This window comes from Dermacentor silvarum, chromosome 8 (assembly GCF_013339745.2).
Source record: "Dermacentor silvarum isolate Dsil-2018 chromosome 8, BIME_Dsil_1.4, whole genome shotgun sequence".
Classification (NCBI taxonomy): domain Eukaryota; kingdom Metazoa; phylum Arthropoda; class Arachnida; order Ixodida; family Ixodidae; genus Dermacentor; species Dermacentor silvarum.
The window spans coordinates 170,731,330-170,745,893 of record NC_051161.1 but is presented as its reverse complement, the minus strand read 5'-3'; the positions used below and the strand labels follow the sequence as shown (position 1 = coordinate 170,745,893).

At 45.4% G+C, this 14,564-nt stretch overlaps 2 protein-coding genes across 2 annotated transcripts in view; one reads left to right on the top strand and one right to left on the bottom strand.

Moving 5' to 3' along the window:
• The window catches only part of LOC119462579 (raf homolog serine/threonine-protein kinase Raf), a 173,029-nt gene that overhangs the window by 24,158 nt on the left and 134,307 nt on the right, over nt 1–14,564 (top strand). Inside the window, exons 3-4 of the mRNA XM_049673048.1 lie at nt 1,391–1,560; nt 10,914–10,990. Coding sequence (XP_049529005.1) covers nt 1,391–1,560; nt 10,914–10,990 — 247 coding nt within the window. The remainder of the gene's footprint in view (nt 1–1,390; nt 1,561–10,913; nt 10,991–14,564) is intronic.
• Nucleotides 1–14,564, bottom strand: part of LOC125947608 (uncharacterized) — a 386,033-nt gene that overhangs the window by 330,371 nt on the left and 41,098 nt on the right. The gene's annotated exons all lie outside the window — the stretch shown is intronic.

The window sequence follows — 14,564 nt, the reverse complement described above, 5'->3', positions numbered from 1 at the left end:
CGCATCCAAGACGAGCATGCTCAGACACCGCAGGAGTGCACCGGGCCGCCGATTCTAGACCGTTTGGATCCATTTGACCACGAGGGCCTTGTCGATATAGCCTTCTTCGTTCACGCGAATAACATCCTGCAGGAATGCCTCGTTCGTCTGCAGTGCAGATGAGCATCACCGTGAAGCCTGAATGCTCGTTCCCCATCAAAAGCAGCTTGACTTCCTTCGCGCCACGTTCGCACACTGTGGTGGACGACGGCACATCGAACCACACCGGCGTTTCATCGGCGTTGCCGATCTGTCCCAGCATGTAACCATGCTGCTGCCGCAGACGGATGACAGTGCTGGAATTCGACCAGCTTGCCCTCGTATGCCTCTGGCAGCTTCTGGCAGACTAATGTGCGCCGGCAAAGTGTGAAACCTTTGCGTCGCATGAAGCGGCGAACTCAGTAAATGGAGCCCTTAAACTGCTCTCCTCGTTAGTCCGGATTCGTGGGCAAGCTCGATAGCTTTGATGAGGATAAGTTCCGCTGTCACTGCCCAAGATCTGGCACGATGCTCGCCCACGAAATTTGCCACCTTGTCTTCGGGCTCAGGGTGCACCACGCGGCGCCCGCAAAGGGACGTCTTCTGCGTGTTGCATGCAGAAACTTGCCTTTCTGCATCCGCTAGTATCAGACGCTTTTTTCGGAGACGCCAAAGTGACGTTGGGCAATATGTTCCCGTTAACTTCAGTGTATTCGATCACCTTCATCTTAAACGCCTTGGCGAACTGTCGTCAAGTACCAGTACTCATTTTGCAAGTGGTCACGAAATTAGCAACTCGAGGAACAATAGCTGCACAAAAAGGGAAGATGGTGTCATTCGAACAGTGTCAGTCAACGTGGAGGCGCTAACGGTGCGGATGCCAAAAAGTCAGCGGATGTTGCCAGACGACGTACGAGGTTGTGCCAAGGACCGGTATATAAGTCGAGGGGTGACTTTTTACTAATATTTTTTTGAAAAAACCTCTATCTATATTCCGCACTATACTGTAACTGTTTTTCACTGGCAAAAACTGTTACAATGTTACTGCTTCAAATGTTGTTGCCGATTCTATAGTGAGGGAGCCTTGTTTAATGAGATTGTGTGTGCAATGGGAATATGTGAGCACCAGCGATTACGCTAGAATATGCGACGAGTCGTGTGCGAGACATTTGACCCGTAGATGAGAAGACACACGTATTTCTCCAAGCACTGCATTTGAATCCACGATAGAGGTTACATAAACTTGCAGCAGTTTCAAAAAGTGAAAAGAGGGGGCAGGATGTGGACATAACCATTCACGAGGACAACCCAAGTCAATTCCAAAACTAGGTGGCAGTGTATTTAACTTATGTGGTAATAAACTTCTGTACAGGAGTACCAGGACCTGACGGGGCGCCTGAATGAGTTCCAGATGCGTGAGCAAACACTCCTGGACCGCATCTGTACCATGAATGGCAACTGCTCGCCTGACCACGGGGGCGACACTGACACCGAAGACGCAGTCGCACCTGTCAGGACCGTTGCCAGCACAACAGGCTACAGGTACTTTGTCGACGCATTTCAAGTTAACCGCGGCCACCTGTGCAAGTTTCTTAACTGTGACACCTCAGCAATGCTGGGTTGTGTTTATAACTCGGCTAGAAAGCTACTAAGTTTAGCGAGTTTTCGGAGACTTCAATGGCAGTCTTACTCTTTTGTAGTTAGTTCCAGCAACTTTTTACTGCGGTAAGCAGTCAGTTAATTGCCCTAGTGAAATTGCTTAAGGGATTTTGGCCTTGAACGCATTTTATCCCAAAGGGGCCTCCATTGGTCACTACTTCAAAAGACACTTCGAACAGCGTATTAAATAGCATATAGCCATATAGCAAATGTCCGGGATGATGCCCATACTCGAGCTTTGTTTTCCACCCCTAAAATTTGCCTTCTGAAACATTTTTATAATCTTAACCTTACTCTAAAATGCCAAAACATTTCTGATGCAACAATCGTACATTTATGGGTGCAGTAAGTTATCTAACCTTACTGCACCCATAGTTATCTCGTACAACATTAGAGAAAAAGCAAAATGGCTGTCGCCTTTTTCACATACCACATATGGGTTCAGTAGATTATCATATAGCGTACCAAGCTTGCTCAGTAAAATTGAAAGAGATGGCATTGACATAGAAAAACTTCAAGGAGTGCAATAAAGCAATATATTTTGGAACACCTGCCTTTGAAACAATCGCGTGTTTTTGTATAAAAGGTAGCATGACTGATTGGCTGTAGTGTGCTTTGATTTTGAATCTTTTGAGTTTTCTTTTACGTTTTTGAGATACAGGCTTTTGCATATTTACATTTTTGTACACTTGCATAGTTATGTTGTTTTGTATATAATAAAATCATCATTTACTATATATATGACAATTGTAATGCATTCAAACCTGCACTTAATTATCTGAAATAAAAAATAGATTTATTTTTCATTATAAGAAATTTTGTATTTTTCCTGCTTTCTTTGTGCAAAATTATCGCATTGTTTATATATTTGCGAGGCAATGCCTTTTGTTAAAACAATGTGTATTTCGTAATTGACATATATTTTTTCTATGTATTTATTGTTCTTTGTACTCTAATATTCTGGTTTTGTATTTACTTTAGTTACGCCAAATTGGTATACATGCGAACTAAAACGTGTGCTTATGCAATGTATTTATGTGTGTGCTTTTGTTTTTTGACTACTAAGGATAGGGGCAAGGATACTAAGGATAGGGGCAAGAATCATGTCAACCTGCTACTTAACAGCTTTTTGTTCTTGTCCTCACGTTCGTTATGTGCAGAGGCTGTAATGAATGCCAAATAAATTGACTGATTGATTGAAATAAGCAAGCCACATTGGTGCATCAAAACAGCTTTTCCAGTCAATGCACCACCTTGTAGAAAATAGGGGATTGTTTTTCCTTTTCACATTTAACCGTTCTTACTGCTAACAACAATGGAATCTGGCTGATATTCGCTTAACCATTTACCTCCCGTAGACAAGCTGGGCTAGTTGAAAAGGGCCACCTTATTTCACCAAAGACAATCTGAGTGCATCTTGTGTCGGTTCTGTTATGCACAGATAAAGCTGCACAAAAATGATGAAATCCTGTCGGCAGCATCTTTAAAGTTAGCAACAAACAAAAAGGCGGCGCATTTAGTGAATGTAGCTTTGATCAATGAGACTCCGAGGAAGAAGACTTGGAGCCAGAAAGCCAGAGTGATATTGGGGAGTTTCTCAATAGAATAAGACATCTCACTAGGCAGACAACAGACGCAAGTCGACGTAAATAATCTTCCACCTTCACGTTTGCGATTTACTACAGTGGCCGGTGGCCTGAACGTGGATGTACTCTCTCACAGGGCACAAAAGTTGCATGCGGAATATTAACTTTTCTTTTTTTATTGGCGCTGAAAAAGAAAAACGAACTCAAAGTAGTGTAGTGAAGCCAACTTTTTTAGTATTAAATTTTTTTTGGGGGGGTGGGGGATATTGTCTCAAATAATTATATTGTTCCGAATGTATTTCTGGCATTTGTTTATTCTGCTGATTCACGGGCACTGGTTGTCTATGGCTTAAGTTATATGTTACTTCTGGTGAGTGGTAATGGCAGTGTGGCGACACTCTACACATATTTCAGCGCAGCCTCTGCCTCGTTATCGTCCGGCCCAGCGTAGCCCGGCTACACGCTGCACTGCGTTTCCGATAAAAACACAGCACCACCGCAGTGTCATCCGAGGTATGCGTCACCGATGTTGGCTACAAAACAGGCTGCCCGGCTTAAAAGAGTTGCCTTTTTCCTTTGCTACCGAGACAAGCGTAGCATCGGTATGCTCGCCCGCTGTCATTGCTAATCGAATAAACAGTTACGTTTTTATGTTGGGATTTATCCTTCAGCGGACGCGTTTTTTTTTTTTTTTTTTTCAGTTTTTGTGTGAAAAACATTTTTTCAAGCATTTTGTGATGCATTCACTCGTATTTCAAGCGTAAAATTTTGCACAGAGGCTGCTGTGTTTCTAATTATCTGCTGAAACTGGTCTTTGTACATGGTCAAAAATTTAGTTGCAGTTGGGCAGAAGGTACCGTTAATTAGGTCGTGTTGATTCTTGAAAAGTCATATTAGGCTGCTCACAAGATCATGCACTACATGATGCCTGCAGTTTAATGGGTGTTCCACATCTACCACCGTGGCCGCTAGAGACTCTGGCAAAAACGCTCCCTCAGGGAGCTAGAGCTAGATTGTGAACCACATGCGTAAATACCCAAGAAGGTGGAAACCGAATTAAAAAGGAAACCCAAAAACGAAAGAAAAATGTACCCAAGGAATTTGATGATGGGGCACTTGTCACCGTAGCCTCAAATGGTGGCAATTTTGTCTATTTCCACTTGTTCAATAAAAATATGGAGTTTATTGCAGATTTAATTCTCAAGTATACAGTCGAGTCCTGCTACAACGAAATTCACGGGACACACGAAACATTTCGTTGTGGCGGAACTTCGTTGACGCAAAATTGGTATGTTCATATACGTACGCTAAACGGCCAAGCCGCGAACAAAACCGAAACCATCGTCCGGGAAATCTTCGCAATGGTGTGGAGGCAAAGGTTGAGACGTACCGAAGGCAGTCGATAAAGTGTCAACTTCACAAGAGAATGTATTTCGCGCCGCTGTTACAGCATTTTTCGTACATTGCAGCCGACGCCTAACCCAACGCACGTGCCCGGCCGATCGCGAAACACTCATTTGTGGCAGATGCACCGTCGCAATAAAGCGGTTTAAATTATCACAATTTCACAGCATGACAAAGTCGGCAAGCTTGACAAGCTTGCGCTTACCGGAAGTTTTATTTCCAGAAGTCGGTCAGCCTGGATTTCTTACGCTTCACGGTAAGCCAAAGGTGTACGCGAGTCTCGCAGTCAGTTGAAAGAGCCATCGCAGTGTCCTTGTTGTGGGTTCTGATAACTTTCTGATGAGGTGAAAAGGATCCATTACTTTCAAAGCTGTCGCCGGAGTCAGTGTGTCTAGCGGATTGTCATTTTCCCCAGACAACGAGACGTTAGCATCTTGTGACAACAGCGGCTGCAGCACGGCCGCTCGGGCGCTATCTTGAAGAAACCTGCGACATGCCACAAAGTGAGCGCCCGCTCGGACCTCATCTTCAAAGCGATCTGCGATGTGGGCCAAACTGCAACTAGTGCCGGTAGAGTCGTGTGAGCTGTGCTTTCGACATTTAGTTCGCAGTGAAGGGTGAGATGGCACGGAGGTCAATTCGCTCGCTGCTATTGGCGCGCCTTCTCACTCCAGCGTGTTGACACCGAGTTTCCGCGGTCATCGAAGCGAGATGGGTTCATGTTTACCTGTGCGCGCGCGACACCATGCTCGGTAATTTCGTTAGAGAATGTTTACAAAGCGAATGTTTACAAGTTTTATACGGATAATAAAACAACTATAGCTGTATAGCTGTCTACTAATCTGCTATCGCAATCGATGCTTCGCTTTTATGGTGAACCTGCGAGATTTTTTCCTTCCGCTTTCTGCTCGGCGATCATATCTGCCTTCTCCTCAAGAGAAAGAACTTTACGCTTCTTTCGTTGGCATAGCATTTGGACGGACACAGACCATAGAAAATGGCAGCGATTGCGGTGATCCCCTGCAGTCTCGCGCAGGTGCGTGATGACCACGCTTAGCTATGGACTGCAGTGGCCTAAATTGGTGCTTTGAATTTGATTTCATTCTCAAAAATCTCGTTCTAGCGGAGATACGATCGTCACAGCTTTGGAAGGGCCTTCTAATTTGACTACTCGGCAGTTCCAATTTCAATTCAGTCCCAGTTTCGTTCTAGAAAAGTTTGTTGAAGCGAAAATGCCAAATAAAATGCCTTCCTTATTAAGGGGGGACACGGGGTCCTGAGGACGAAAAAACTACAAAAAATCGATTTTTCAATATTGTGATTTTCGTTTTCTCATACCATCGCGCACCTGCCAGCAAAAAATTGGCTCACAATGATGCGTCGTTGAGCAAAAAATGCCGTCTTTATTCATCGAACACTTGCTTTCGCTTACGAAAACGCCGAAAATGGGCCCTTTTTGCGCTGTCTGGCACGCCCTGACTGCTCACCGGAGCCCGGCCATCTTGGTCTCATTTGAAAGAGCATCTTTTTGGCTTGCTTTCCCGCCATAAACGAACCTCCAATGGTGCCACGGGAGAGCACTGCCGGGCAAAAGCAAGAGAAAGAACCGCGCCGTATCATTGGTCCATAGCTATCACATGACTGAACGACGGCTTGTGATTGGAGCGCGGGACTGGCAACATTGGCGATCAAGCGCGGGCGGCCGAAGACGCGCACAGGCAACGCCATTCCGCCGGTTTTCTTGTTCCGCGATTGTGATCAAGATGCCGAAACCGTGCTCGGAAGTTCCGCACACTGCACAAATTCAGCAAACGGCGGAGAAAACGTGCTGTGCAGCCCGAGGAGTCATCGCAGTCACCAGCGGGGGTCATCGACCAGAGCCGAGCGGAACAGCAGACTGGCAGGCGCCGCGATGTAGCAGCCCAACACAAAGGCAGCCGCCGATCGCGACAGCCTCTGACAGTGGCGGTACGCGGCCAGATTGCTGCAAACATCACTGTTATCGACGATGACATCTGCAGACCTCGGCGGAAGAGCGGAAGAGGTGCCGCGACGAAGCAGCGGTGCGACACAAGTGCAGCCGGCGATCGCGATAGCGGCCATGGTGGTGTCGGAATCAGCTGGCAGCGGTGGTACTTCCGTCAGGGTGCCAGAAAACATCGCAGCCGCTTCGATTACAACTGCAGACGGTAGTAATGCAACAAAAGAACTCACAGCTGGAGAAAGCGTGACGGCGATTATGGACGCTGCTTCAGTACTACGGGTATGCGCAAGCGAACGGACCATGTGAGGATAGACTCGACGTTTTTGACAACGGCTGACTGCGATATGATCGAGCGGCGTGCAGCGAAAAGTAGCGGAACTTCCTTCTTCTCGGCGGACGAATCGCAAAATGAATTTTCTCGCAAGCGAGTGCAGCCCCGAAAGTGCGTCGACCACGACGTATACCATTGTTGACCTCGATATGGTGAACAACTTACTGCACAAAGTTTCTTCCTGCAAAGTATGTCATGGAGAGTTGACAATCGCACGCTCATGAGTACGGCGTAGCCGTAAAACTAAAGTTAAGTGCGGCAACTGCGGGGAAGTTGGCTCGAACTGGAGTTCGCGTCGAGTTCGCGGTGGTAGCAATAATTGCAACCCGTTCGAAATCAACATTCGCACAGCGCGTGCTATGCAAAGTACAGGCAATGGCCAGACAGCGCTGAACAATATTTTCGCCGCTATTGGCATTTCGCACCGAGGCCTTCACAATAAAACATATCAGCAGTATTTGAAAACAAAGCTGAAGCCAGCAGCAACGAGAGCATGTGGTGGACATATAAGTAAATGTGCAGCAATAGTAAAGAGCCTCTACAAAGATCTCAATTGTGGCAACCCAGGAAACATTGCTGTCTCTTTGATGGAAGCTGGCACACTAGGGGACATACTTCCCACATAGGAGTGGCCACTGTGATAGAGATTTTTTCAGGGTATGGGTGCTCGACTTTGTAGTGATTTCCAATTTTTGCCTTGGCTGCGAATGTGGCCCAAACCTGAGAGCCCGGAATATGCCGAGTGGAAGTCTAAGCATTCATGCCAGAAGAACACCTCGTGCAAGGCTGGCCAGAGGAAGTAGAGGCGGCAATGATTTTATTTCAACGCTCCCTCTTGCTTCATGGCCTCAGGTACGCAACCATGCTTTGTGATGGTGACAGCCGGTCGTACAATGCTGTCAATGAAGCCAAAGCTTCATAAATGTGAAAAGGAGGACCATGTGCAGAAACGCATGGGAACTGCACTGCGGAAGCACAAAGGGGAGAGCGCATCAGTGGTAAAAGCCGCCTCACTGGCGACCTCATCACAAAGTTGACCAATACTACGGTTGTGCTCTCAAATCCCATTCTGGAAATGTGGATGCAATGTGCACGGCTGTATGGGCTACATATTATCATGTGACCTCCACTGACGACAAATCGAACCACAGCCTATGTCCCATGGACCAGATTCATGGTGCAAGCATAATGCAGTCATGGCAAAAAATGAGCCCACCCCAAAAAGCAACTACAACTTGCCAGAGGCTGTCGGCAATGCACTACGTCCTGTTTATGAGCGTTTGTGTGATAAAAAGCTCTTGCAGAGATGTCAGAGAGCCAAGACACAGAATGGTGATGAGGCATTGCATTAGGTCATCTTGAGTCTATCACAAAAAGACAATGTGTCATTGTTTGCCATTGAGGCTGCTGTGGCAGAGGCTGTTCTGCGCTTCAACGTCGGAAACCAAGAGTCTAGCTCACTTATACTGCGCGAACTGCAACTAGAGCAACATGCCAAGGTAGTCAAAGGGCAGCCGAGAAAGACAATCGCCGTGCAGTCGGCTGGCAGCACTCCAGGCAGCCGCAAGAAGAAGCACAACCAAAAGCCTGCTTCAGATTACTCACCGGGGCTTTCTGAGAGATTGTAATTACTATTGCTGGGGGGGGGGTGGTGGCTTTCAAGTGTAAAATGTGTATTTATGCAGTCTCTTTCGTTTTTTGCGTTTTTCTCAAATAAAGAATTACTATGTTTTGAATTTCGGGATCAACAATGGGTCGCTAATACTCAATCAATTGTCTTGATTTTCTTTTTGCTTGAATGCTAGAGAGAGTGTGCAAGAAAACTGATATAGTGTTTAGGATTGCAACATTTTAAAATCATGTAGAAATATCCAGCGAATATTCAGTTATGAGACTGCGATTTAGGAACTTCATAATTTTGGCTAAATATAGATACAAGCATTAAATTGCATATGTGCACTCTTCATCAATCGGGAACATACTTTAAAATGTGAGCTCTGTTGATGCATTACTTTTTATGCTAGTCACATCCCAAATTTATAAGGGAAGAATGTTAACTTTTTTTGGATCCATGTAGAGAAAAGATAATTGCATATTAGTAATCAGTACACAAAGTTGAATATTCCCTGAAAAATTCATGCATCTAGGGTCAATAATAAAAAAAAATTTCTCGAGACCCATGTCCCCCCCGAAGGGACTTTTTTTTTTTAAATTACTTTCTATCTGGGAATTGGAAAATCTTCGTTGTGGCGGAAATTTCGTTGTAGCGGTGTGCATTGTTGGGGGATTTGACTGTATAATCATTTCTGCAATTAAATAAAATAAAGCAATAAATTTCTCACATGCTCGCTTCATATCATTACTGATAATTGAACGGCACACTTTCTCCAACTTCGTTTTTGTCTGTGTCTCTAAAATTCCACTACCGTAACATCCCGAGAGATGCCCCACCCCCGAAAGAAAACCCACTCCTGATTTCGGCACGGTTTGCTATTTTTTCCAAAACAACCGAAAGATAACCCAATTCTCGTAATCCCACTGGCCCAAAAAGGGGGGGGGGGCACTATTGTCGCCAGCAATGGTGACTACAGCAAAAAGGGACTCGTAAGGATCAGTGCTGAGTGAGGAGGACAGTCATGCTCGGTTCATCCCCCTTTGCTGCAATGGTGGTGACTTTGGCAAAAGCTAGGTGCCACGGAAGGAAAAATTGTGGGGTGTGCGAGTATCGAATGTCATCGAATCCAATAGTGAACATTCGAATAATTCGATTCGCGAATCAAATATCTGCTATTCGATTTTTCGAATATTAGATATATTCGATATACCCGTATAAACATACTCGGAGCAAGCATTCCGCGACGGCTTGCGACCTGTTACCACGTCGGCCAGTAGCAAATTTTCTCACTGACACACTGGCTAGGCCATTGGGCCTAATCGGCGTCACCAAAGTTATGGTTTGGTGCAGAATCGACGCAGATCTGTTGGCAGCAGCTGTGCGACTCTGTGAAAGCCGGCAAACCGCTTCGCAAAGGAAAGATGAATGCACGTAATGACAACAAAGTTGTTCACGCCTGACATTTTTGCGACAAACGGAACGGCACTCTCTTGTTACCGACACCGCTCGTAGATGCACATCAATCTCTCTTTTCTTTCTTTTTCTTCTAGCTTAGTGCAACCTGTCACAAGGCTAGCTTTGGATTTGCAGGGGTGCGCGAAAGTGTTATGATGTGGTTGCAGGCATTGGCGCCTACGGCGGATAAACAGGGGAGGGGGGGAGCGTCGCGCAAACTTGCCGTGACCCTGTAGATTTGACTATCGTTGACCGGTGGCAAATTAGTTGAACCTGGCAATGAACCGGCGTCGATGGTGCCTGCTCTTTACTGTCGGCACCGGCTACGTGAGACACGTGATGCACGGTCTTTTTGTCTGTCACGCAGATTAGTCTTATGATAACCTACACGCTGTAAAGTTGGGATAGCCCTTCTGCATTTTTGAGAAAAACTGGCAAGCAAAAGTTTCTACGCAACAAGTAAAAGATTGCCGCAAAACACAGGTCCACTGTTAAACTGAGGACCTATTGGTATTCTGGTATTGGTAAACTGGTATTCAGTACAACAGAACATCATTAATTCATTAGTTTCAAAGGAAAAATCACTTGACAACAGAAATTCTATTGTTAAAAAATATTTTCGAGATCTAGAGCTCAGCTGTAATCGGTGCTGGCATACTAATTTGGTGTTGCCTTTAGTAAGAGTAGACCGTAATGTACATCTTGATTTCTATGCACCTGTGTTATTGATAGCTTGCTATACATCTTGTTATGCGATACTAGGAGCCTCCGGTTTTGCTGAGATAGCCTGTGCTTTGCATGGTGTCTAACAGATGCTTTTGGGGCTAGGTCTGTTGACTTGTCTCACTGCTTGCTGTGCAGGGGATTCCAAGGACGTGCCAAAATCTCCGATGAAGTCAGTAGTGCGGGCATTTCTACCGAATCAGCAGAGAACAACCGTAAGCATTGTTTTGGCACAACATTGACTAAGAGAGGGTAAAACATTTTCGTTGAGGATAGCTTTGCTCTTTCCTTACTTACTACCAAAATGCTGTGTGCTTTGCTTTGAGATGTACACTGCAACCACAAAATTGTAGCTTAATATTGCAGGTGAGCACAATTAATTGCTTCTGAGAATTATTCTGTGAATATTCAAAAAGCACCATAAGTAGGACGTAGAATTAATTAGCAATGTACCTTGCTCCTAGTTTTAACTTTTCTAAAGTAGGCCATGCCATTTTATGCAGATTTGGTGGAATGAATGTTATGCGGCAGAGCCTTCGCATTGCTGTGCTGCACACGTTTGCCAAGCCTTTTAGAAGAGCTTTTCAGTCAGCACTGTATTGTCATAATACGTGATGCGGTATCTGTTTTCGGTTTCCATTGTGCACCTGGTGTGCCACAGAACAGGTATGTCTAGGAGACCTGTGCACATGTTATGTGCTCAGTGCCATGGCGCCACCTCTGGTGCCTTCGCGAGAGCCAAGTGGTGCGAAGAACTGGAAACTAAGGTGGTTATTCAGCTAATAGAGAGGCTAATTAAGCTAATAGAAACTCATACTGTCAACGTCCGAAAAATCGAGGCAGTCCGGAGGGCGGCGCCTTTGCTAACAGCAGCGAATTGTTTCAATGAAAAACCCGGCACCGAACAGAAAGCTTGGTACGAACGTCGAAGTGGCTAGGCTAGTGTTTCCGCGGTGGTGGTTAGGGCTGCCAGCGGATTGCGTGCCACAGCGCCTTCGAGGAGGCGATAATCAAATGGCGGTGGGTGGTGCTACAATTAATGCCGCTTTGGACCTGCGGTCACGGCAAAAATCCTGGAGAATCAGCCAGTGGAAAGTTTTGCATCCGAAATTCATACGTTTTTTACGGGACTCTGGGGGTCGTGGTGGTGTTGCGAAGGTCCGGATTATTGGGCATGTCTGGAAAACCGGCGTTGACTGTATTAAGCTATATAGAGTGATGTTCTCAGGTTGATGTTGGAAAAGAATATAACCTTTCCAAGGCAATGCTGTCTGACTACGTTGCACTCGAACATTAACGTTAGCCTCTCTAAGCCTAATAAATAATATTTTCTTGGCTGAACAAATTTTTCAGACTGTTATTTGTCAGAGTATTTTTTGGTCCGGGCCAGGCCTGGAAAATTGGAGACCCAATAAGTATTGTTAACGGAAACTCTGCGTGTATATAAGAACTCGAGAGCTTTCTTTGAAAACGTCGATGTGTGCAGTATTGCGGAGGCTGTTACCCGTTTGGCATCACAATCACTCTATAGGTCGTGAACGATATGTATTATGCAGAGCAACCACTGTATGTAATTCATCTTGTTTATGAAAGCGCCGGCGAGTGCGACAGGCAGGCTTCGATCAACGACGGTGACGTATCGATGTTGGCTCTGTGCAGCGTTGTCATTTCCTGCTTCTTGTGTGCACACCATACAACCTTAGATCGCTATGGCTAGTACTGAACTACAAAAACAGTTTCCTTCGTCTTAATGCTTCTTCCGTCGGTAGTGAGTGGACAAACTCGTCTGCTGTGCTAGGTCTAATATCACTAATGAGATAAAACACATCCTCAAACTTGATTGAATGGCTGGCAAGGGCTGACAGTCGTGCATTTCAGCTTCAGAAGCAGGTTACAACTTACTCTAAGTGCGAATAAATATAGAGTGTCCCAGCAAACGTTAGCCAAGCTCTATAAAAAAAAAAAATAAACGTGGTCTTATTACTGAACATCGTCGGTTTCCTAATCGTATCTTGCATCGGGTTTTCTTTCTTTTCCTTAACTCCTAAGGATCATTCGAGCTTCTCTGCACATGCTAGAAGGCAGAAAGAGTGCCTAAAGTCGCTACAACATCACACAAACGCATGGGCCAACTGCTGCGCTGCTTGCCGAGTACCCCTTCAACATCCCCTCTGAACCGGTGGCGCTGCTGTGAGTCACTGTTAGCAACGTATGAAGTTCTCCCATAGTTTGACGAACAAGTTTCGTGACCATAAACGTACCTAAAAACCGGACTATAGGTCGACCGGAATATAGGTCACCCCCCAACTAACCGATTCTAAAAATGAAAAAAATCTTTCATTGGCAGAAGTACCGAAGACACCCTTACCTTTAAACAAATGTGACTCAGCCGGTTGCACAATGGGACAGTATTTATTTACATGCTGCTCCGTACCGTGATGATAGTGCTGACAAACACGCGGGTCGATGGTCACACAATACAAGCCCACGGCAACCCGCGGGTTGCCGTGGCTTCCGCGTACTCAATCGCCTTTTTCAAGGCGACGGTGAAGCCGTCGGCTTCCGCTCATTTTGAAACAAATGTGAAAAAGCAGCCTGAATACTATGGCTACTGGTATGAATACTATGGCTACGAAGGCTGTTTACTTCATCTGCCCATTGTTGCAAGACTTCCGTAGTTTTTCCGCCAATGTCCGGTATATAAGACGAGGGTCGACTTTTTGCAATGGTTTTTTGAAAAAAAGTTCGACCTATATTCCGGTTTTTACGGTATCAAAGGACTCTCGTTGTACCCAGTGCTTCACTGCATGTAACAAACACACTTGGGATTCTGCTTGCCAACAACAAAGTGCATTACACAGACAGTAATGGCCTGCACCAGTTCTGATGAAATTGCCTTGCAGCAGTCACTAGCAGCAGTCCATATTTGTTTAGGCCTAAGCCTTGCTGTAGGTGGTCTCTCATGAGGATTATCAGTTGTGACTGGTGGAACTGCGGAGTAGCAGCATGTGTTTTATCAAATGTACTGGTCGGAGCAGCACATTGTATTGTCTAAAAAAACTTGTTGCTGGCTAGTCGGTTCATGTCATGCCCTTAACCATATGGTCGCTTAGCGCAAATATGAAGGAGGGATGGGATTGGCGCTCCCCTTGATCCCATCCCTCCTTCATTATTTGCGCTAAGCTACTATATGGTCAACAGTATTGCATTGTCACGTTGTAGTGACAGTGAAGAACACAGTAGCAAATCTGTGAATCGTGGAACGAACTCTTTATTGCGCGAACCTGTGCCCGCAAAAGCAAGTGACACTCAACGGTAGCGGCAAGCGCAGATCGCCAAAACCTCATCTGCTGGTAAAGCGCGTCGACTTTTATACATGGCTCGTCGAAGGTTCCAGCGTAATCGCTGATACTCGCATACCTTCCAGAAAATACAAGACTATTCACGTCACACATCAATCTGATTGCACAAGGTTCGGTGAGAACGTGCAATGATAACATTCAAGTAAATTTAAATCGTCTTGCGCTGAGCAATAATGTTAAGGTGTTAGTGGGGAAATGCAGTCCCTGGAAAAAGGATAAACACTTGTCAGTATTGCAGGTAAAAAAAAACTAAAGGGTTGCACTCTCAAAGAGGGACAAGACGTCGGCATAATGATGGAGGCTACTTCTGAAATTCTAACACACACAGTAAAGAACATTTCTGTTTATTTTCTCGTGTGACGGCACTGTTTGCCAGGGATTTTTCAAGTGCAGCTAGAAATAGCCTCCTGTTGGCTAATCAATAAAT